The sequence below is a fragment of the Lottia gigantea genome (assembly GCF_000327385.1).
Source record: "Lottia gigantea unplaced genomic scaffold LOTGIsca_3, whole genome shotgun sequence".
Classification (NCBI taxonomy): domain Eukaryota; kingdom Metazoa; phylum Mollusca; class Gastropoda; family Lottiidae; genus Lottia; species Lottia gigantea.
The window spans coordinates 596,355-622,696 of NW_008708986.1; the positions used below are offsets into that span (position 1 = coordinate 596,355).

Here is a 26,342-nt window from a genome sequence, read left to right on the forward strand (position 1 = left end):
TATTTTAGTGTAGTGTAATTGTTATAGTCAAACCAACAGGTGAATTAATTTGGATTGTGTTTGACCACCAGTGATGACAAGACTATATATGAGTATTATGTTTCGACTGCCAGTATTGGAGAAAGACAGAAAATAGCATATTCTGACTCTGAACTATAGAGTGGGTATATTACCGGTATAAAGCATATTGTAAATACTAATCTTAAATTATTCAGTGTTTAGTAGTTGACTTGGAGTAGGAGTCACATTTTGTAGCCTCTTGGCAATCGCAAATGGAAATTCTTCTCCTAATTATACATTGCGTGGCCTGTCTCCATTGAAAATCAGGATGTTCCAAGCTGAATAGGAAATGATTTTGAATTGTTTTGAGGAAATTGACTGACAAAGCTGCAAAATTAAAGAGATTTTGTGTGGATTATTTCTTTTTCGGTCTTCATCTATATAATTGTCTTGTAACAATATATGCTATAGTCTTGACATGGTGAGGCAAATGCAACGCTACTTGAAATGAGGAAAAACACCCTATTTTTAATTGCATTGAGATTACTTTTTAAGTTTTGTTTATATAAATGTCACTTTTCGATGAAAACTTCATCTTGTATCTGTATTGTGCTCTGTAAGGAAAATAAGAGCAACTTCGTTTAGAAGAAAGTACCCTATATTATGAACCTGTCTAAAGACAAGAATAAAGAAGGCTTAGAAATACACAGAGAATGACTTTGGGCTTGTAATTATTTTTGAGGCAGCATCTAAGTTTGTCTCAATTAAATAATAATTTGTATGCAGCTAATTTTTGCTGTTTGCTTTCTCTTTCGGTTTAAATTGTCTCATCAATTTATAAAGTTTTATATAAATTTTGGAATTTCATTTTGTAACATCATTTTGTAAATTCTCAAATATTTTCAATCATCATGTCCTTTTGTTCAAACTGCCCTCATTTTAGATTTTTTGATAACATATCATTTTGGTTATTTGTTTTGTGTTGCATATCATAAAGACTAATTGAGACTTGAAGAAGTTTTGCTAAGCCTATGTTCAATCTGATTTTTATTCCTATCACTAGGAAAATAATGGCCCACTATCAACTAAACAGTTTTCCTACCTTCAGATTTCAATCTTTCAAAATTATTTGTATTTCATAGTCTTGTATGCTATTTGATTGAATTGAATTAGTAAAGTTATTTCATTCAACTTGACCGAATTCTATGTTCCAGCAGTAATAACAAAGGAAACTTTTAAATGACAAATTCAGAATTTGGTAAATTGTACAGCTTAATTAGATCACAATTTTGTATCTTTTTGTTATAGAAAATAAAAACAATACGAAATAGTAATTTAAAATAGTAAAGATATACCACAGGTGAATGAAATGGTAATCTGTTTGTTAATGAATAAAATGAGCATTTATTATGTTTGATTAATGTTATATTGTAAAATGATTTCGGTTGTATGACAATGTTTTGTTTTTGAATATTTATTTTTAAAATTTTTATCATATGAACATATCTAAGCGGGAACTTGTGAGCTTGAAATCAACAAGGTTGGATAAAGTCAAACTCAGTTGACTTGGCAATGGACTGGTCTTAATACCGACAGACTATCACATTGGCTTTAGTATTAGATATGTTTATATGATGAATAAAAGTGTTATTTTAAAATGAAATTATTTATAAATTAGTGAGAATTGTATGATACACATATATATATTATCTGTACTGTATTTCCACAATAACGTTTTGTGATATATGATTGTGTTAGTAGATTTACATTTTGTTATTGAACATGTTAAATTGTATATATATCTTGTTGTGTATTGGCAGCAAAATTTGATTTGGTAAAATATTTCCCGAGAGCATAGGCATAGATGTGCATGTTCTTACCATCTTATGACATGATACGACTCTTGTAAATTTATAAAGGTTCATCCATGAAACTGCAAATATTGTCTTTACTTAACTAATTTACATACCAGAATAGAAAGCAAAAGTAATAGTTCCTCAACTAAATTGTCTGCCAAAGAGATAAGATAACGATTCCTAGGAAAATTATTTTACCACATCAAGATTTGTGACCTCACAACTATAATCATTTTTGTGGTCTTGTCATCTTTCATTAGTGCTAAATGTAGTGGGAGACTAAGGGGGAATAACTCTTAAACAAATCTAAATATTGTTGCTAGAATGCACTGATTTTATGTTGCACTTGGAGAACTATTTATTTGTTTTAAGTATATTTCCCCTTTACAGAAAATAAGGATTGTCAAGCATAATAGGTCAAAGCTATTGTAGACCTACAGGCAGCACATTTCTTGTGTTTTTCTCAATAAATTCATATTCATTATTACACATATTGTTGAGCACCAGGCCTTGGTCAGTTGCCTTATTGATTGTCCTATGAACAAAGAAACTAATTCGCAGAATCTTAGGGTACCATTAAGCTTAAGCTTAAGTCCACACAGAATAATGAATTTGCATGCAAGAGTCATATTTCCAACTCATTTGCTATGCAAAACTCAGTCCCACTACACTAGTCATGAAACATAAGCAATTAAATTTATTGGAGTATTTTATTACAAAATGCACAAACATCTAAAAATATAGTAAATGTAAAGGAGGGAAGCATGTTGCATCAAGATCAAGATTGAAAAGAAAAGCAAATGTTTCAAGAAAAATATGAGAAAGGGTAGAAATTAAAGCAAAAATTGAAATATATTGAATTCCAAGGTAAATGTCCTGATTATTTACAACAAAAAAATTACAACTAGAGTGCAATTTATAAAAATTATTTAATGTTCGTTTGTAATTGAATATGATGATGTTAGTGAACACGTCTAACCCTGTTTAGGAATGTATTTGAGCACTGGACGAAATATTCTGAAAAATAAATAGACAAAATATAAAGATATGAAACTTCCAAAATTCTGATAACAACCAATTTTCCATCTCAATGAAATGAAAATTTATCTGCAAATCCATGTTCTGATGAAATCTTTATCATGATCACTAAAATATTGAATGCATCAAATACTGGGTTCAACAAACTATCCTTGGCTGTTGTTGTATTAACAAACACATTATTAAGCCAAATTCCATCTTTTAAACACTATATAAAAATAACAGCATCTTCAGCTAATTGTAAGTTGTAAATGCGATTTTTTTTTATTGCTGCGTCATCTTCCATATAGAGAGAATAGTTACTTAGTCTTGACCTTCTGGGTCATTATTAATTGAGGATTTTTTAAAGAATACTTACATGCAAAAGAGACATAAACTTGATAGCAACCAATCAAATCAGTTCCAGAAGTCATATTTGCTTGAGCCATATAATCGCCAGGTGGTAATACTACTGCTTCAACATCAAAGGAAGCCTCTTTTAATTTATAGTTACCCTAAAAAACATTCCATAATTAGACCATAATTAATGATGTTGACAAATATCACATGTCAAGGTTCATTTTCTAAAAGTAAACATATAAAGTAAATATATATAAAATGATTCCAAGCTAAACAACTTTAAATGTTGTTGATGAAAAAGTCTGAGACATAACTAGCGTACTTGTCCAGGACGTTCAAACAAATGAAGTAATATATGGACTGTAGCTGCTAATCCAGTCATATTGCATCTGGATTTTCTTGTTAATATAACTTTAAGGAATTTGCTATAAAAGAATGCTGTTATGCTGTTGTCAAATCCCAGCAAGTAAGGCAATATAAAATATTATTTCTGGCCAACACTGATACTTAAACTGTTAATCTTTACACATCCTAAAATGGGTCATGAGGTAGCTATAATACGAAAAAAATCTTAACCAATATTATCACTTCTGACAGGATTTAATAGGATATACAAACTTACTTCATTAATGGGACATTTACAGGGGATACCAGCAGATGTAAGAGGTGGGGGACACACTTGGATCAGCTCTAACATGGCACATAAATCATTATAATCACAGGAGCCAATATTAGCTACACATGGATATACACCAGTTTTAGAGTTCTTCAGTGTCACATTTGCCTGAAAGTGGAAAAATATGTCTTATAGATGTTTATATGTATTATCTGGCAATATTGGACTTTTTAATTGATATTTATATTTGTCTATACTCAAGACATTTCACAATTCATATTCATGTATATACATATATTTACCTTTTGGAATTTTGTTATTAAGTAGTCTTTTTAGGGTTTAATCTCCAACAAAAATGGGGCTTTGAATAGATGAATAAATTATTTGAATCAAACACTATATTGTTACATGATATTTACACATGCATATTGCAAAACCGGAAAATGACTTGAGTAACTTGAATAACTTAAATAAATACTAGAACTAGGGGAAAGTTTTAAATATTTCCTTATATTAATTACATGTCAATCTCTGAATTGTACCTTATACACATGAGAAATTTTAGCAAAGTATACTCATGACCTCATCTCTTCTCTAATTGACCTTTCATACAACATATCTAGGGATCAATTACCATAATGTTTAAAGAGACATGTTCATTTGAATATCTGCTGAACTGACCAATAGAGATGAATTACATTATATAATTATTTATTACCAATGATATCATTCTAATATTACTTATAACTTTATTTGAAAATGTTAAGAACTTGGAAGTGATGCTTGTCCAAACTAGGACAGTGTGTTTTTGATGAATTGCAGGGTGATTTGATATGGAATTTCAATGTTGAAAAGCATAAAAAGCAAAGCAAATATGTAAATGACTATACTCTTTTCAATGAAATGAAATAGATTGTTGGCATCTATACCCCTTTTATGATCAAAGAAATGAAATTTGTCAAAATAAAATGTCTAAATAGAATTAATGATGCGCAGTGATATTAAAACTGCTGTTACCCCTTTAAGTACAATAAAAAAATATGTAATATGCATAATAAGTACTATAATAAGTATATTATACTTTTTTATTAGAGTAGTGTGTTAGACCATAATATATTCCCTTGTGTTTTTGTTACATTTGCTTTCTGCTTCTAAATATCGTTCAAATCTCATGAAAAAGAATGTTAAAAGGAGTTGGCAACTATGCCTAATTTATGGAAAAAGAGATTAAATAATGCAAAAACAAATTGATAATTAGCATGCAGTGACCCATCTAAATGGTCAATCTCACTTAATTTACATTTGAATATGATCAGGGTTAAAACTGCTGTTGCCGCCCATCATAATTAGCAAAATTTATCATAGATTAATAAGATATGATTTTAAGGAAGAATTAGACTTAGATTCACTTTAAATAGTTCCTTCTAATCAACAGGATATCCTACAATTTTCTACAAATTTATGATTAAATTAAACTTTATGTGTAAAGACATCCAATGATATCATATGACAAAACAAATCAAGACATGCTATACATATTAAACACTAAAAAATACTATAATTCTTTAACTCTGTGAAAGAATATTGTTAAATTTATCATAGATTAACGCCCTTTAATGATAAGGAAGATTTAGACAATCTTTCACATTGTTTTAGTTAAAATAGTTCCTACATGTTAACAAGATTACATACAATTTTCAATAAATTGATGACAATGTAAAAGATGAGTGGACCACAGCCATATACGCCCACCACGGCATGTGGATGGTAAATATTCAAGATTTTGGGGCAAGGGCAATAACTCTGCTTCTAGCTCAAATTCGAATTTGATCTTCGTTTTATGAATATGTATACACATACCGAATTTCATTTGATTCCATCAAAAAATCTAGTTTTTAGAGCGTTTACAAGCAAATGTTGACGGACGGACAGACAGGGGTTCAGACAATATACGTTCACATAGAGAGATGTGGGCGTATAAAAATATGATGCTTAAAGTCATCCTTGTCATTATTTTTATTAAATTTTCAATGATTAATGAGTTTATAAATAAAATGGATACCAGAATGTATGAATATATATTACTAATCCGATTTATCTTATGTAGGGTAGACAATCCTATTATGAAATATATAACTTACATTGACAGGTGATTGAATATTCTTGTGAGCAGTTCCTGTGAAACTAACAGTCAGTTGACCAGGAAAAACCAAAGGATCTGGAGTAATACTCAGATATGTCAAGGAAAAGACCTCCTTTGATTTATCACCACAATTCTTTAGGGAGAAATGGCCAACCTGTCCAAAACTCGTCCTTATCTGTAAAAAGGTTAAGTAAATTAGCATCAAATAAAACACTATGAATATGAGTGTAAACTGATTCTTTACCTATGAACTATGGTATCTGAATTTTAATCCGGTTTTAGGCATTTTTCTGCTAGGACTTAAGGTTCATAGAAATATAAGGTTCAGTGATTTTACATTTGAAATAGACAAACTTCCCTCCCAGGAAATTCACGTGAAAATGTCCCACTTTTGGACTGAAAATTCTCCTCTATAAAATCATTTTTACAATTAATATTTTGAGTAGTATTTTGTACCTATGAACTATGGTACCCGGTATCTGAATTTTAATCCGGTTTTAGGCATTTTTCTGCTAGGACTTCAGGTTCATAGAAATATAAGGTCCAGTGATTTTACATTTGAAATAGACAAACTTCCCTCCCAGGAAATTCACGTGAAAATGTCCCACTTTTGGACTGAAAATTCTCCTCTATAAAATCATTTTTACAATTAATATTTTGAGTAGTATTTTGTAAATGATATTTCAATTCATACGAAAATGATTGTAAAAATTCAATTAAGACTGTACACTACAATGTCAATATCTTACCTTTCCTGAATATATAACGCTCTCTTTGGGAGGGTGAGCATCAACTTTCTTAAAACGGGACGGGTTCAATAAAGATTTCAGAAATCCAGATATATCTCCATTGATACCAATAGCATCATCTATCTTTTTCAATTCATCTTTCGGAAGATATTTCAAAATGTCAGCAGTGGCTAGTGTAAAAATACACAGACATGCTAGAACTATCTTGATTTTCAAATTTCCCATTCTATTTCATATACACCTTACTAGTAACTGGCCAAATCTTAACTCTTTCGTTTAAGCCGGCTTCCTGTTCACCAGTTTTGTTTTGCTTTGCTTCTATCACATGACCAGTCACGAGCGTTGCATTCAGATGATTTTAGAGTGATGTCCCCTTGATTACTTGGCGGGAAATTCTACATTGCTTGGACTTTCTTGCATTGCCTTTGCCTATTATGTAGGCAATTAATACATATAATTATAAGTTTTAATATATAAAGCTATGGTCCAGGATGTACGCAATATAAACAACGGTCCGAATTGGTCAGAAATGAATTTCAAAATCACTACAGTCAAGTAGTCTAATTTCGTGCTAACCGTTACCGTTTCGACCCACTCATTACACTACCAACTCGGATCGTTACTGTGTCGGACATATACCGATTCGGCCCACTATTTTTTATTTTAATCGGACCAAGTCTTAATTAACAATACTCAACCAATCATTAGGTATTAATTATCACTTTGATGTGAATTGTTCAATGAGATTAGTTAAAGGGTTAGACGATTTGTATTCAACAGTTCAAAGTTAAGTAAAGTAATTAAACGGCCCTTTTCAGGGACATCTAAACGGCCCTTTTCAGGGCCACCAAACTCTCTCAAAAGAGTGTGAATGAGTCTAATATATTTTTTTGAAAATAAAGTTTAATATATATAAAACACGGTTATTATAATGGCCGCCATATGCATTGTCTTTTAACATTGTTCTGAGTCCTAGTGAGAGTTGTCCTTACCATTTTACTTTCAATTTGTTTACAAAAGTGGTCTGAGTCGGTAAGGTATTGGTCCAAATTTATAAAAAATGTGATCCGAGTCCGTCGTAAATATTACTTCGAGTCACTAAGGTATTGGTCCAAGTCTAGTGGGCCGAGTCGGTAGTGAGAAAAAAAACCTTGGTCCGAGTCGGTAGTGAGAAAAATATCATTGGTCCGAGTTGGTTATAAACATTTTTTTTTAGGTCCGAACCAGTAATGGTCCGACACGGTAATGGTCCGACCGGTCATACATTCATTTTTCGTGCATCTCCGGAAATGATTAATAATTCACATGCGTGACCTCCACATTTGCTTGTATTGATAAACATGGGTTAACTCTACGAAATCAACCTGCAGAATTTTTCTTGTTGTTTCAATGCCACGTCAGATTTATTAATTATTTATTTGTAACACATACAAAATGGCGGATTTCAGTTATTACCAAATATTGCAATTTTTTATCGGCCGGATTTCATCTCTAATCGGAATTGGTTGTTGATTCTTCGTTAGATCTGGTCGGGTCGAATGACATGGCGGTGAAACTCGGCCCTGGATGGTGTGGCGTGAGTTACTCGATCTCCTTCATTCTTCCAAACTCGTTCTGATCATGGAATTCCAAGTGTCGTCTGCTAGAATATATTCCAGTGAACGAAGTCACGTGATAAACTAGCGAATTCCATGTCAGCAGAAAAATTCTATGGAACACAATGTGGGCCATATTCTTGTGTTGTTTCAATGACTTTTAGCAATAAATCACTATTAGCCTATTTTACTTATCTTATTTTGTCAGTCACTGCTTTTTTTAGCAGCCATTGTCGCGTTGGTTACTCATGAAATATGCGTCAAAGTGAGGGATTCCTAAAGAAAATCGAAACTAACCAATTTTAATTATTTTATAAACATCTAAGACATAAACATTTTTCTTTCTGTTTTTTAGTTTTGACGAAATTCGGTGTTGAATCCTTATATGCACGAATATGTTAACTCTTCGACATAGTGAGTTCAGTTTTGATTTCTTTTTTCTGTCATAAATTTTCAAAATGATATTTTCAATCCCAAGCTTTAATTAAAAATGTCTTCGGGTTCAATAGGTTAACATATAAGATTTGAGGTTTCAAGTGTATAGCCTAATAGTGCAGAAAAGTAGGATGTCAAACTAAATTCATTTCATAATTACTTGGTCTCTACATATGCGAGAGGTTGTGTAAGTAATTTTTGGCATTGTTGAAGTCTTGTAAGACATATAAGGCCCAAGTAAAGTAAACAAGTAAAATTTTTAATTATTGGTCTAAACATGTATGTATACATGTCTATGCTTCAGATTTCAGAAAACAGGCAAAATAAAATTTCTCCCTTTATTATGACAACAAACTCTAATATTTATAATAATATATGAATATGTATAATAAGTAAAGTGATATCAATTTACATCTTTGTACTAATTGTAGTACTGTACTCAAAACATAAAAAAAAAACAATAACAACAAACACACAAAAAATGAAACAAATATCCGACCCCATGATATAAATATAATTCTGTAATAGATTTAATATATATTGATATTGTATAAGTATAATAAAGATTCAACCAAAATGTATACTGCACCATGTATATTTAATATTAGAACTTAGAAAGTTTATTAACCTATGTGAAATAATTCCTGTCAAATTGAGTAGGCTTAGTAACTATAGAGTTCATATATCTCTATATTTTTTTTTCTGAGAACTGAAAGGTAGGTTGTTTTTGGTATTTTTGTACTGGAATGGATTTTATTGGAATGATAACCATATGAAATGTTAAAGATCTTATAAAGGAATGCCATTACACATTAGTATTGAAAGTAAATAAAGTTCAGTGTTTATCTAAATTAATAAAATCATTTAGAAAGAAACAACAACTTCACAACCTAATAACACAGAATAAATAAACAACATATCTTATCACAAAGAAAAAGACATAAAAAATATTAAACAATTTAACATGATATAGATAATAAAATTTAATTTACAATATTTTGTTTTCAACAACAAGTTGCATAAAGTAAGAAAAGTGAACATCTACAACATAAGCAATTATAAGACTGGAATGCAAGCTATCTGAAAATTTCACATAAGTTTTAATCCTAGTAACCTCAACTGTATTTCCATACCAATCATTGCCAAGGTTTTGTCATTTAAATGAATTTGCAATTTTTTTTTTTTGATTTTCATAGTTACGAGATCAAGTATACAAAATCAGGTCTTCAAATTAATGACCATACCAAATTAATTTTGTATAAGAAATTGTTTAAATTTTTTAAGATTAAATAGGAAACTTGAAATTCTGCAATAAGAAGCAATCACTATATCAAATAGATATGATATGTATATAACAAACAAATTATCATATAGTCCAGTCTGTAGAAATGAAATTCACACTGAGAAAAATACTCATTTCTTTATGAAAAATAGACTTTTATTCTACATCGACACATTAAATGCGCTAAACTAGGAAAAACTCATTTACACTATCCACATTCTTAATAAATTCTAGCTAGTTGAATGCACTTGCATTTTTTTAAAACTTTTCAGGTGATGTTATTAATGTTGTTTTTTGCATGATACTTTAAATATTACCATCCAAAGACTGGTTCTTTTATAAGAGTAACATTGTGATTTAGCTTCTTTTTTTTTTATACAATTGGAAGTTCAATCTATTATTTGTTCATTTATATTTTTGATTTAGGTTTTTAACATAAATATCACAATATGCAGTGCTATAATTAAGTTGACATGAGCAATATTAAGATGTAGTCCTAATTGTTACATTCTTTATGTATAGCGATCTTGGTATTCATGATGCCACTTATTAAAGTCTATATTAAACACTATCAAACATCCTGTTGCTAAACCAGCTATAAGGAACCTGAAATAGAAATAAGTCTCTCATATAACTGAGCACTGATTTTATGTCCCTTATATGAGTAACAAAGATAGGCAATGTCATGCAGAATGCATTAAAAGAAATTTTTCCAATCTTCAGCTATAGAGAGATCTTTGAAGAGTACAGCTAATAACACATTTTATTTTTGCAAGGAAAAAATGTGAATATTAAAGACTTCGCACCCACAGTTCCGAAGATGTGATCAATGCCATCAACAAGACATAGATTTCTACATCAATACTTACTTTTGGTCGTGAGTTAAAGCAAGGGAACGAATACTACTATCACAGGTTGGATAAGAATATAATAATGTGAAGTCATGTGATCGCCACACCTCCACTATACCACCATCTCCACCTAACATAATGTATTGACCATCTCTGTTAAGAATCATACTCTGTAAAAAACAACAAGAAAACTGAGAGGAAGCACCAATTTTATATTTGCATGAAATAATGAGATGTGATGTGTCACATAAGGAGATCAAATACTGGTTGTGAATGTAAAAAAAGAGGCACAATGAAATGCAATCTGATTAAAATTAGACCTAACTTCCATTCGTATTTTATTAGTTTAGCTAATAAAACATTCGAAACGAAACTAATAAAATATGAACGGAAGTTTAATTAGAATGAAATGAAAAAGCAAAAGTACCAGCAACAAAAATCAAGGATGGAGCAACAGGAGGAATTAAAGCCCCAGCAACAAAAATCAAGTATGGACCAACAAGTTATGTATGGATGAATAGAAAACTTACATTAATGTTGTCCTTGTGGTCTAAGTACCGTAACAATTTTCCATTAATAGAGAAGCTACATATGTTACCACTGTCAAAGTTTACCAATATATAGGCCTCTCGTGATATGGTTATTAATCTTGGTGTACTACACACTTTAGGTGGGTCAAGAGATCTCAGTAAATCACCATTTAATGTATGAACGAGGCACGGACCATCTGGAAAAAAGGTATTGAAAAACATTAGTGAAACTGCTGTTTTCAGAAGTTAAAAATTCTTGGATTTTTCAGGTAGCATATAGTTCTGAGTGAAAGCATTCTAGGTATTTACCTTTGGAACCACTGATGACTAATCCCAATTCAGCCAACAAACTGACACAAGTTACTTCAGAGAGATGACCAGTTAATGTAGCTCTTGGAGTTGGACTTTCAGTGCCTGAAAATAAAATAAAATTTAAAAAATGGAAATGGGGATGTTTCTTATTTCTGCCACATCAAAAGGCAAAAGCAAACAGCAAATTACATTAATGGAAAATTAATCAGCAAGTTTGTTGTTATATGACATACTAGTATCTTAAGTTCTGAAAACAAAATCTTAACCCTGGATTTGGCAGCATAGATGACATTTACATATATACTTACTTCCATTGTCACCCATAATAGCTTGATGCTTAGAATTAAACATCCAGATCATCACAGTACAATCTTTCGAACCAGTAGCAATATAACAATCTTGGTTCACATTACATTCAGATCTACCAACAGTTGTTACCACATCAAAATGTCCAAATATAACTTGTAAGATTTTAGCTGAAATAGAAGGAAAAATTACTTTATCACTTCCTTTTTGAAATAGACACTCGGGCTACCCATAAATTTCATGCCAATTAATTATGTCAATAAATTTGCTCATCAGTAATCAAGAAGTACCGGTATACAACAAAGATACTATTACACATACCCGAGTCTGAATAGAATAACCTAAAACTTTTATCCCAGAAACCACAGGCAAAGATAAATCTGTTATCAGCTGTAGTTACAAAACTGGATTGAGTGACCTGTAGCCTTTGATCAAAATTATCACCAAGTGTTCGACGGAATAAGCCGGTATGTAATACTGAAATGAAAATAGCAAGTGACTTATATAGAGGAATATTTAAAAAATGATTAAAAAGAATATTTGGCATTGCCCATAATAGCCAATATCATGCACATTGCAATACAAAAGTCTTGTACCCTGAAATATGACGATTGAACATTCTGTTGATTTCATAAAACCTGAATGGCCATTTGAGCCACCCAAAGATAAATTGTTCCAGCACTAATCAAAGTAGTCTACAATGAATAATAGGATGAAATAAAGCTTACCTAATAATTGATCCATTGCAAGTGGTAACTGTGGTTGGTTGTTTGGATCTTGTTTATCAGAAGAGAAGCTACTGGTATTTGATTGAGCTGGAAAATTTTAACGAATATCTAAAACCTTACAAATGACTAATAATATGAATTACATATGAAATAAGGAATAAATCATACCAGCAAAAACAACTAAGTTTATCTAAGAAGTAATGTTAAGAAGAACACAAAATACTTTACAGTTAACTTTTGAAATAAATCATTGAAATACTTACGCTGATAATTAGAATTCCATTTATTAATAGCAAAGTTGTGGTTTGATGAAATAGTGAGGACGGCAGGTAATGGTACAGCAGGATGAGTATTAGCTGCAACATGGACGACCGGAGAATTCGACAAAAACTTCATAATCATACATACATCATCTTGATTAGTAGAAAACATCATTGGACTCTGGAAGTTAAAGAAATATTTTTCTTTCATTGGAAAATATGCGAATAAATCAATAGATTTGGACATTATTAGAATTAGATTACTGTATTCAAATGAACAAGCTTCATAAAAATAATAAATGAACTTCAAATGATAATCAGTTTTATATAGAGTATAAGCTTGATTTTACATAAGCAGAGTTAATTGATTTAATCAAAAACTAGTTTATCATGAAAGCAATTGATAAAGATTTACATTAAGGGAAATTAATTGGAACTAAAGATGCAAACACATTCAAAAAGGAAATTGAATCTGGAAATAAATTCAAGCAAGAACACAATTGGAAAAATTAATAAATGAAGGAAAATTTTGTCTCCTTTTGTGATGAATTATCCCTCAACCTTCAATCAAATAAATAAAACTTTCAGAAAGTCTTCAACAATAAAGAATTAGATTTAGCACAGTCTGAAATTTCCAATCCCAAGATTAAACGATGAAAACTTTGGAATGAACCTGCTTAATATTTTTTTTCTTATTCTCCTGGTATTTCTCAGTCAACTGGAATAAAATGTTAGTATAATACTCAATTCACACATAAAATTTAATAACAACCTGTTACCCTTAACTGTCCAATCTCCTATATTGTTAGTAATCAAGTTCCCCATTATCTAATCAGCTCTATTGATAATGGAAATCCTATCAATTAATTTTGTTTTGCCTGCCAGAAATTTTCAGTGTCCAAATTTTAGTATCGCAGTTCAGTAAAGAATTCAGTAATGTACCATCCACAAAATGGAACCTTCCCTTATTTGCCTAAAATCAAAATACATCACAACAGATAGTGCAGAAATTTCAATATAAATTTAGTGGTATTGGTTTTTACAAATTTAAAGAAAGGCATTGTAATATGAGACATCATTGCAAGAATTTTTCAGATTTTCATAACTTGTATTATACCGTATGCAATGCATATTACTAAAAGGATGCTGAAAATTGTTTTGTAATCTTCATGTCATTTACAACAGAAATACTTTTCTTGAAATGGATTCCAAAGGTAATCATGCCTGGTGAGCAAACATTCAATTATCAATTAGTAAGATTTGGTTTATTTATTAAAAAACATGCTTGGTAGTAAATGGTAAGGGTTTGAGGGCAACTATACCTGTGCATGAGGTTCGGTCTATAATGAACCCATAAAATAATATAAAGTTAAATGTGTATGAATGAAGTGATCTTAGACAAAGCTTAAACAGATATGGCTATGCTGCATGGTTTCTTTTATAGTGCACTAGAGTTCTAACTACATTTATAAGCAGTGTGAATGATTTTCTAAAAGCATGTAAATGCTTCCAAAAAAGATTTATTCACTTACCAAATGCATCATTGAGCTTCTAGGTGGATGAGGCTCTGCTAACAGTTGTGTTGGCGTTTGACCAAAACTGCGGATTTGATTTTCAATTGCCTGTAAAAATAAAAAGAAGGAATCTTTGAAATAAAATTGTCAGAGACTTAATGACTCAAGGATCCGTCTTATCAAAACTGGATGAAAATATTTGACAAAAACTTATAGCGACAAGAGTCAACATGGAACAATGTTAAGTATAATGTGGTAAAATGGGTAAAAATGGTCAGAAAAACAAACATGGATCAGTTCCATTTGCTAAAATTTATTTACCTCTTTCATGACAGGATCTGTCATTGATTCCAAACTAACACTCCCTTCGTAAGTAAGATAATAAAATACATTGGTGGCACGTACAGCTTCTGGTCCTGTTAAATTATAAATTGATAAGTCAATATTGTATCAACATCAGAAACATTAATGGAACTGGAATTAACTCATGTTGACAAATGGCCTTGCCAACCCTGAAATTATCTTACCTCTTTGTTTGTAACCAAATATAAGATCTACCCAATGATGAAGTTGACAGGATACAAACTCAGACTCCAATGCCTAAAATGAATACAAAACCATATTAGCTAAGCACAACAATTTGTTTCACAAATAATCATAATTGAAAAAGAACTAACAGACATAAGCGTACCTGTAAAGTTTTTAAAACCCACCACATTGGAATTGCAGTGGCTCTCAAATTAAAAATATTTTTGGACTTGGACAGCTATATGCTGATGAAAAAGCTTACCATTCTGTTGATTCTGATAAAGTCATGAGGTGTCTTAGCCCATGCTGGTAACTCTACATCATCAACAACATGACCGTCTTCTTGTTTACCAAGATTAAATTTATTACCATTGGTAAACATCTCTGGTAAACAATAAAACTCTGGTATTAATTCCTAAAAAATAAATCAACATGCCAAATTTTGGTTGACTCTGAACCAGACCTTTACCTTGAAAGAATAACCAACATGGCTTTTGGATGTCTGTTTTCTTCAATGATTTAGTAGGCTTGTGGACTTAGTTGATATAAATCTGTTGTTGGAAGAAGCTGTTTTTAGTTGTTAGTTGTTTGTACATACCTTAACATCAGATGTATCACGTTGACAGTTCTTCCAGGATTGACTAACAGATGTAAAAATACGATTGGGATGATCAAATTTACCACCTTGAAGGTTTAAAAACATGGTAGTGAAAGGTTCCTGTAAGGAAGAAAAATACCTAAACATATTAATTTTCAATCTTAATGCTGGAGTTTGGCATGTAAAAACTGTAATCCTACAGAACCTTTCTACTGTATCAATATCATATGAATTGTCTATTAGATTGGTAAAATTCGTGTACGTGAAAATATCAATCTTTTTTTTAAATAATAGGAAATAATACTTACAACTCTTATTAACCAGTTGAGAGTAAAAGCAGCTGTAGAGTAGTGGGTACCATAATGGAATGGTGGAATCTGGTCATGATCCCAACTTGTGTATCTTTCTTCAAAATAGGTTTTTCTTGTTTCATTTAGGGCACCAATGGGCTAAAAAATAACAACAGATTCACCTTCAGATAGTCCATCCAACAAACTCAAATCCACATATCTAGAGGTAAATTTGACAAAACCATGAGAATGGACCACTTCAGATACAATAGAAACAAAAACAAGAACATAAGCTAATAACCATACCTTTGACAAATCTCTGTAGTTATTTGGTTGACTGAGATCAAGTTCCTTGGAATCATAACTAACCAGTACCCAGGGAAAGATAGGATATTGGTTTAGATCATTGTAAGTTCGACCTGAAAATAACAGTAAATCCATTTTGTTAAATTCTGAGAGAATTTTGTAAAGGTCTGCAGGTCAATTCCAATTAATGTAGACAATTACCAATTTATGTAGGTTTATGCATAATCAACATAAGGATTTATAGTATTATGTGACTCACCTGCAACTGTGTTTAAAAACATAATATAATCATAGTTTGATATCTCTCTTCTCTGCCATTTTGTCATCATAGTTGATAACTTGAATAATTGTTTACCAGAGGCCAGAGACATTCGTCTGAAAAAGAACATTGAAGTTGAATCCCTTGAGCATTATTTTATTTCACAGTAAGTGTAAACCTAAGTAGGTAATACTTTACCAGACGAAACATATTCCAGTTCATCTCACCTGGCTTGAGGCAATCCATATTTAATACCAACTCCAACTCGTGGTAAGGCATCAATAACTTTCTTCACTGTTACATGATCAGGAAAAGCAAAGAAAACAGCAGCTGAAATGAAACATAAATAACATTGTTACCTCCCTTGATTCATTACCAGTTCAGTACTAACTATCGCTATCCATACAAATTGTCACATCATTAAAACATTGACCAAGCTTAAATTAAATGATTTTGCAGCATATTATAAGTGTTGTATAGTAACACATTTTATTCTCTAAATTAATATAGTAATATATTTCGAATCTTGATTATCTACCCCTTGCTAGAATTGATATTTCATCAAGTGGCATTTCGCATTATCTGATAAAAAGGGAAAAGGTGTCTCGACTGGACCAACGTGAGGTCAAGTTCAAATCACCCCTATATGAATTATGGTAGGCCTACATATTATGGTATGCCATAAGCGCAAGTAACAACCACTTCTACAAATTTGACTCCTCATATGTTTCGAATTTAGCTTTGCTTAATCTAACCTTATAAATTTATCAAAGCGAACGTAGGCAATATTGTTTAAAAAACTAAAATTTATGAAGTTAGCCGCAAGAGATGGCGAATCATATAATAATGGAAAAAGATTGCTGGCAGACGCGTGATTAAAGCAATTTAGTAAACGATTTACTATAATGTTTGTCTAAACCATTTATCAAATATTATAATAATGCTACATAAAATATATTTGCTTTGTTTTGTTGAGATGTTAGTCGCCATTTTGCCAGTATTTATTCAGTAAAGAATTAATTAAGCGCGAGATGTCAAGAATGATGAAGCGAGGAGCTACGCGGACATGGCACGCGTTCTGATAAACTAGTGGTCTAATGTCCGCGAGCTATATGGAATGTTTGTGTCTATTTAGCCTTGGGATAGGTGAAAATCATAATATATATAACAATAGTAGAAACCGAGTCAGTAACAATTGATTTTAATTTTCTCCGTTATCGGTTTACTCGACGTTTGCTTCCCTCAACAACCAATTTACCTCAAGGCAAATCGACAAGTGTCAAGTTTTCACCAGTATTGCACAATCAATGCTCTAATATAATTTATTCAACAGAAAATAGATTCCGGAGATAATCAATAGATAGCGAGACCAATATTCACAATCCAGAAGGAATTCACAAGCCACTTAATATTCATAAGGATATGTATATATGTATATAGGTCTTTATATTAACGTTAATATTGCGCCTTGTCATTAGGCACCCGAAGTCAGAGCCAGTATACGGGCTATTCAGAAACATGCAATTACTTCAGTAATTCTTATATATTTTTTCCGTACACATGCTATTATAATATTTTCAAAATCAATTATACTTACTACGATTGGCCATAAATATTTCTATAGCAACATTTTGTAGAAGATACCGACGACTGAAAATGGCACGAATTTCTCCAAAGTTCCATTTTCCGTGCAAGTGATCCACATAAACCAAGACCTGAAATAAATTGTAATTTAAGATAATTGTTAAGATTTCCATGTTAATTATGAATAACTGCCTTATACTACAGCATAATTATAAGTGCTTTGAACAAAAATTACATATTCTAAATATTATTTAAAAATAAGTAGGTGTACATGATCATATTCACGTGCACTTGGCTCATCTTTGAAAACTTAAGAATAAGAGTGTATTTATCTCTATTTTTTTTAAACATTTAAAAGGCAATGGTATTTCTATGAATTGAATTATTTCTAATGCTTTATGCAATGAAAACGGTTTCATTTATTTATTTGAATGAATTATTATTTCTTCATAAATTATTTGTTTAAGTTCTATGTGTACAATGTTTTATGTATTCTAAATATCTAAAACGTGTTTTTTTTTGCAATTTGATTTTTCTATACAGCAAGTCGGAAAAAGAGAGGAAGAAACATTTCAAAAGCGATCAATAAGACTTTGACAAAATATATAAAAAAATGTCGGAAACAAATACAAGTCAGAATTAATAATTTGAGAGAAAATAAAAATCAAAATTCATTGCTTGAAACATTTATCTTTATTAATCCCACTTTGTCCACTTAACTAGTTAATTTCTCGATATATCAAATTTTCTACACTTAGCATTTTATCATGGGACAAATTAACGTCAAAACTAGGCTAACAGACAAATAACGTTGAACAAAAATTTTAACTTTTACACGTGGCACATATCAATATACGAGATATATGAATTCGTCATGTGCCATCTTTTCGGATCATCTATGTCACTTACGAGTGTCACATGTCAGGCTTGTGATTTTCTACTGACAGTAGAGCAAGATTTATGGATATATTGATATTCAAATAGGTCTTATTCAATGTCAAATAACTCTCAAAACACAACTTCTGTCTAAATTTCGATATTATGAGGGCACACGGTTCACTTAATATGAGCTTCTAAAATTAACAATATTCAGGTTCTTTGTATCAAATCGTTACATTTGAAAAAAGAGATAAGACTGTTTTTAGAGGAAGTTTTGTATTCCCTTCGCATTGACACGACTCGTTCAGAAAAAAAAATCCCAAAGAACAACAAAACGAAACTCATCGAAAGTTTGATTAAAAGGCAGGGCTGATCCAAGTTTCAGAACAGAATCCTCCCCGAAACAATCAAACAGGTACTTGAGTTCTGAGCGCATTTTAAACCCAAACTATATACCATAGTACTGATATGTGCAATGCTTGATGGTATTTACGGTTGTTTATGAATACCAGGAAAATGAAAGATTGAAACTGTCATCATATTAGTCAGATCTTGTCGTATATTATTAATCATATACCTTCTTAACATTCTTCATAAATTGTTTTTATCACTTCTATACCAAGCCATGATACCGTGCAGATAATCTGTGATTTGAGATAACGTATAGCTTTCTTCTACATGATATAATAAACAATATTAAAGAATTTATTTAAAACATTTCAATGTTCATCCATCGTTCAAAATAAAACAATCTTCCCATAATAAAGATATTTACAAAAAAAAATGTCATTTCAAGTTCATATGGTGTAAAAGGTAAAGGAAGTCGTGGATTTTTCTTGCCTACCGCGTAATAAAACTGTATAGTTCCATTATGACTCTATGTTAAATCAATTCTGACATTGAGTATAAAACAAATAGAATCTTATCAAACACTTCAAAAAACATTCAAAGGTTTGAAATTTTTAACATAGGCCTAATTATCAAAAGTATTTTGCTGTGGTTTACAATACAAGCATTCTCATTTGCCTTAAAGAACGAACGATTTCATTAAATACATTAGTAGATGTAGGCTATTTATATTAATATTTAATTAACTTGTATATCAACTGTCAGATTCTGACCAGCCCATTGATTAGTTATATAAGAAAAATGCAGAAACCTGTATTAATGTAGTTAAAGGTATGTTGAACATCTTGTATTATGCCAATTTTGAAATAATTAACAATCTTTAATGATGATGAGAGGCAATCTATTGCTAATTAATTTGTTATTAATATACATTACTTAAATTTTAATAATATTTACTGACCTAACAGTACTCTACATGAAGATTGTTTCCGATATTTTTAATACTTCATCGATGAAAATATTAAATAGACTTCTGTATTTAACAAGAAACAAGCCTTCGGGATTTCTTCGTTTATGAAAATCGTTTATGAAAATCGTTTTTTTAGTCTCTTGCTATCATCAAATCGATATATTTTGTAACCGTAAATAAAATGCAAATAAATTCTGAAATGGTGATAATACATTGAATTGCATTATTGAAACTTTGGGGCCCCTGGGATCTCTGTTAAAATTCTGTTCGATGTCACGGCCAATCATAATTCAAATACAAACCTAATATAATTGGTAATCAATAAAAAATCATCAGAAAAAACAATGCGTTCCTATCACTGATTTCCATGGCGAGACTAATAAAATAACCCCAAGAATTTTCCATTATATGACTTCATGTTGAAATAAACGTCGGGTAATCAGGCCCCCGGCTTGTAATAGAATAGCGTAAAATCATTCCCGTCGAAACACGACATAAATCATTCAAAATGGCGGCAAAATTGTCCATCAAATTCAGATGTGACGACGCTACTTTCAAGTTGCTACAGTTTCACGTTTCTGATTTTTCCAACGTTAATGCTCTGATAAGTTATAGAATATGCAAAACACCAAAGGGTTTGGAAGGAAAAGATATCTATAATTGGTTATATTCCAGAAATATAAGTTTAAACATCTATAACGTATTGTCCTAAAAATTTCCTAGCCAAACTCTATCTTTCAATATAGGTTGTGAAGTAGAATACTAAAATAATAACACTTGATTTTTAGTAAACGTATGTGTTTATGATATGTTATAGATTTAGAATTTTTGTTACCGAATAATAACACAGAAATGGCCTCCATCGTTCGGAATAGAGATTTCCAACAAAATATAAAAGACCACAACCGTTTTAAAGATAGCAGGCTAATCTAATAACCTTGCCAATAATTAGATTACGAGTTGATCACCGCTATTCTAATATCTAATGGATCGGATGTTGACTACCGACGGCCTTTCTTTTTCCCATTAATTTATTAATGAACCATTTTCCTAATCAAATATTTATGGAGAAATGGTGTAAATGGAGAGGTATCGCTGTTACGGATGTGTCAAAGATCACGAACAGCATCTGTACACATATTTACAGTTCGACAAACAAATAACATTTTATTCAACATAATTTCTTTATTATGGAATGTTTATTGTATGTATAGGATGATTTTTTTTTTAGCATTGTAAGCCTATAACGACTCTGATTTTCATCTAGAAATATCAAATCAGAACCAGGGTCTTTGTTTAATATAAGTTGCATGTACATCAAATATCCCTTACCTTATGAGGTATTTTAGATTGGTTTAAAGGATATTATAGAATTTCAAAAGATTTCTTTTCGCTTGCTCTGTACGATCTATATACATTGTTCTGCGCATTAAATATTTCATCACATTTAGGAATTTTAGAAATACATATGACGCATATTTATTCTTCAATGGTGTGCAGCAGAAGCACTATCTGTGTACACAATCATATAAAATCATTTTTGAGCATTGCAACTGATGCGATCAAATAATGCGATCTATTGCGTTTTTACACGTACGTTTTTTGGCTCCACGCTATCACTTTGATCTGTGGTCATACCATGAAATTGCAAAAGAAAACAAACGACGACAATGCTTTGTAAACGAGCCTCAGAAAAACTCAATGTAAGAGGTAAAAGAAAACGAAAACACATGTTTAACTGGATGAAATATGCAATAAAACAAAACCAAAATGTTTGTAATTCTAAAACATCATATTTCTGACAAACATTCTGTCTGAATGTAGTTTATATTCTGCTATAGAAAGGAGCCGAGAAGCACGAGAAGCAAAACAACAGAATTACGACAAAATTATTCGCACTGTATGATTTCAAACAGCTATCTGCATTAGGCCAGTCGGCCGTGACAAAAAGGAAATGCCCAGTGACAGATTTACTGTGTAATTTGCATATTGGGATTAACATTTTATGCACGAAATGTAAATAATTATGTTTTCCTATATTATTTCACTAAATAACCCTATTTTATGTCAAAATATTATAAATAAAATTCTTACGAACATGTTTTATGTTTAAGTCTCCAATTTTGTAAAATTAATAGGAAAGTTCTCTTCAAATTCTTTACAAATTAACCTGCCAGATCTTTCTATAAATCACAATATTAAAGTTAAAATATTTCCAGTACTATGTCAGCAATATCAACGAGGCTAATTATCTGCACAGTGTATTATAAAAGAGTCCGCAAAGTATTATTATAAGTATACATACAGCTGATTATAACTATACATACAGTTGATTATAACTATACATACAGTTGATTATAACTATACATACAGCTGATTATAACTATACAGTTGATCATAACTGTACATACAGTTGATCTTAGCTTTACATACACTTGATCTTAGCTATACATACAGTTGATTATAACTATACATACAGCTGATTATAACTATACATACAGTTGATTATAACTATACATACAGTTGATTATAACTATACATACAGTTGATTATAACTATACATATAGTTGATTATAACTATACATACAGCTGATTATAACTATACATACAGTTGATTATAACTATACATACAGTTGATTATAACTATACATATAGTTGATTATAACTATACATACAGCTGATTATAACTATAAATACAGTTTAAGATAACTTGTTATATAAATTGTTATTTTTCATACAAATGATTATAACATTGCATGAAATTCTACATAGCCTACAGCTGAATATAACTATGCATACGGACTACAGTTAGAGGGGTGGGGGAAGTTTATACTTAACAGTATGTTTTTCATTTGCAAAATATGACTTCAATTCGACATAATATATTAAAGCTATGGAACGTTTGATTGAAAATTTGAAATGAATGGAGTTTTGCGTCCTAGGGTACAATGAGGGAAATTTTACCAGAACAGAGGCATTGTGCCTACTCTTTTTCGATTTACAACTGTCGAGGGATCTTTTACGTGCACAGTCTGTAGCACACGGGGCCTCGGTTTATTGTCCCATCCGAACGACTAAACGCTTTTTACATGTCAGTCCCTCTTAACTGCATCTTTGACAGGTGAAAACCGGGTTGAAATATACGAAGGTATCAACTCCATCTATGCCGAGATTGAACCCTGGTCCTTCAGGTTAGTGAGCAAACGTCTAACTAACTGAGCTACCGCAGCTCCCGATTGTTAATTCGAAAGATCCAAAGTAGATAGAAACTGTTTAGTGGGGTTTATAGATATTAAATATTAACTTACATCAGACGTTGAACTAGAAAATATTTACAAACATCGCCACACTTTTACTTAACTCAACTTTTACAATTAGTCTTGAAATTAACCAGAAACCAGAAAAAGAACTTCTGATGAAAGCATCGCATTGGAAGAGGAATGATACCTGTCAATCACACGCGCCACGTCACATGTAATAACTTCTACAAACCATTACAAGATACATATGGTTTTTATATTAGTCTTGAAGCTTCATTAGAAAAATATACACATATACTTAATTTATGATTATTGTAAAATATCTTCTAGTGATGTAAATTGGATGACTTATTGCTTTTAAAAATGTATTTAATTTTCTAAGCAACTTTCAAGGTCAATAACGGTTTTGTTATTTCTAAATGATTAACAACCAGCACTTGGGGTCATATAATTCAACTCGCAAAGCACTTCTCATTTTCACATAAACTGAATGAAGGTCAACGAAAAGGATAAAATCTACACTCGTGCACTTTATTCATTACATTATTCAAAATCTTTAATTAGTGTCATTTCTCTTGCATCTTTCTTCAGGTACATCAATTACACGACCTTTAATAGTTTCAAATCGGCATAAACCTGAACCTTGACGAGACGTTAATTATCAAGGCGAGACCATATCCGCAGACTTTGACGACAGTTTTTGTTTCCGTTCTTATCTTGTGATGATGTAAATAATTTACAAATTCAGATATATGTTGTGAATCAACCGTTTTGGTTATTTTGACGAAACCTCGACCATAACCAGACTCGTTTACAGATTTATATTCATTTTTTTCTTAGCTTTTGCTATCTGTTTCCTTATCTGGCATTGACCGTTTTCCAGAACTGTTGAACTCCGGAATATCAATTTCATCGCCAGCGTGTAAATGGCTCTTTTGAATTGATTTGTCCAAATGCTGTAGGCTTACACTAAAATTCTAAATTCAAAGTCGTGGTCGAGCTGGATTTCTCATAATGAGAGGTAGTGAAAGATTGAAGTAAATGCATTTCGACAGTTTTGGAAGATTTAGCATCTCATTGTTTTCAGGAATTATCTTAGAATGCTGGCACTGATTAAACACACATGGTCATCTCGACACCTTAACCATCAGGGTTCAGTGAGAAACTGACCAACACTTTGGCCACGATCAGATGATTGTCAAATATCAACGCGGGTACAATTAATCTCTAAATTAATAACCAGATATAAATTAAGCCAATTAATTTTGAAATATTTTGTGCCCTAGACACTTGTCCACCTCGATAACCCAAATAATTCTTCATCTATTCTGGGAGGCAAGATTCTTCAGTCAGCTACTTAAGGTCAATGGACATGTAAAAATAAATTTTCTGGCCAAACAGTTGTCTTCCCTCAAAAAGGACAAGTAGAGATATTAATCTTAAAGGAATCAAACCAGATTATTGTAGGCTTTAAAAATCAAATCAAGTAAACTTGACCAAACCGGGTAAGAACTTTCATGTAAACCTTTTATATTTAGCCTAGTAAATGTATTGAAAAGTTTTGGATTAATTTACAATAGATCATTCCCTATTCCCATAAATATGCGTCGATGGACAAGGCTGTGTCAACATGTCGTAAATATGAACATCTTTATGTACCAGTTTATACATTATTATTGTACCTCACGTGGACAGAATTTTCGCCGCTTGATTTAATTTATACACCATACTATAACAAAATAAATTATTTTGTTTTTTGACTGTCTGGTCGAATAGGAGACAATCAATTAAAGTCTACCTATACCGATGCAAATCTAGCTCAGCTTCACTCCCAGTCACCAAATGAATTCTCAGAAAATATTGTACTGTGGTCAATATAGACAGGAAATAACAATAATTTATAGATTATAGAGAATTTTTATATCGTATGTGTTAGCATGATACAGATTTACAACTGACTTGTCCCTAACAACATTTTATTGCTGTCTTGGTAGATAAAATCTTCGAGAATCTAAATAAAAAATTAATTTTTGAAAGTGTTTATTAACATCATAATCTTCTAGACCACACATTAATGAAAATTTAAAGTTTTGGATATATACGAACTACTTCAAGTTTTTCAAGGATTCGTCGATCGTGTGATCACCGTTTCAAGAGCTATCAAGGATATTTACACGTTTGTTTATTGTGTGTGAAATCAAAATGTAGTACTCTTTGGGGATGACCTAGAGGTATACTTCAGTAAAGATTGTTTCACAGCAATGATCAAGGATCAGCAAGTTAATTAAGAGGTCCTTGAATATATCAGTTCGATCTTGGAAAGAGTATATGGTGTATTGTTTTCTTGTCAGATTATGGTCCTACGAGACGGATTAGCCTTTGTCTGTTTAATCGATTTCTCAATAGATTACTGGGAATTATACGCCCTTGAAGATCAGATCAGACTGCATTCGTTCTGAATACGTTTTGCCCAAAGCATTCCGGTTTTACCGATTAAGATCAAAGAGTTACGTTACTTATCAGAAGACAATGAGATGATCATCTGAATTTTAATAGCCAAATCTTTGACTTCTGGAGAAGAATTTATGATTTTTTCATGATAATATAACTTGGAATACAAAGTGTATTGAAGAGAATAAGTTAACTAAGAAATAGGAAATAATAATGAACGCATAAGATCAACACGAATTAACACTAATAATTTAGGTCTTATAAGTAAATTTGATAAAAAAAAAAAAAAAAATCTGTGTAATGTAACGAATGAAC

At 31.2% G+C, this 26,342-nt stretch overlaps 3 protein-coding genes across 3 annotated transcripts; all 3 read right to left on the reverse strand.

Annotated features, from left to right (window-relative positions):
- Positions 1-2,535: 2,535 nt before the first annotated feature.
- LOTGIDRAFT_228500 (hypothetical protein) lies at positions 2,536-8,344 on the reverse strand. The gene is made up of 6 exons (XM_009057075.1): positions 8,197-8,344; positions 6,742-7,170; positions 5,991-6,167; positions 3,856-4,017; positions 3,253-3,388; positions 2,536-2,873 (listed from the first exon to the last, which is right to left on the reverse strand). Coding segments are annotated over exons 2-6 (702 nt in total). The 5' UTR covers positions 6,967-7,170; positions 8,197-8,344; the 3' UTR covers positions 2,536-2,871.
- Positions 8,345-10,565: 2,221 nt separating this feature from the next.
- Positions 10,566-14,662, reverse strand: LOTGIDRAFT_153142 (hypothetical protein; the record flags this gene model as incomplete). Its single annotated transcript, XM_009057076.1, has 9 exons — positions 10,566-10,659; positions 10,923-11,074; positions 11,435-11,631; positions 11,744-11,848; positions 12,055-12,222; positions 12,374-12,529; positions 12,781-12,867; positions 13,044-13,221; positions 14,573-14,662. Coding segments are annotated over 9 exons (1,227 nt in total), but the record flags the coding sequence as incomplete, so codon positions are not given.
- Positions 14,663-14,953: 291 nt separating this feature from the next.
- Positions 14,954-19,002, reverse strand: LOTGIDRAFT_228503 (hypothetical protein; the record flags this gene model as incomplete). The annotated part of the gene is made up of 10 exons (XM_009057077.1): positions 14,954-14,970; positions 15,082-15,154; positions 15,345-15,497; positions 15,681-15,800; positions 15,989-16,129; positions 16,277-16,389; positions 16,536-16,651; positions 16,763-16,865; positions 18,133-18,250; positions 18,976-19,002. Coding segments are annotated over 10 exons (981 nt in total), but the record flags the coding sequence as incomplete, so codon positions are not given.
- Between the last annotated feature and the right edge of the window lie 7,340 nt (positions 19,003-26,342).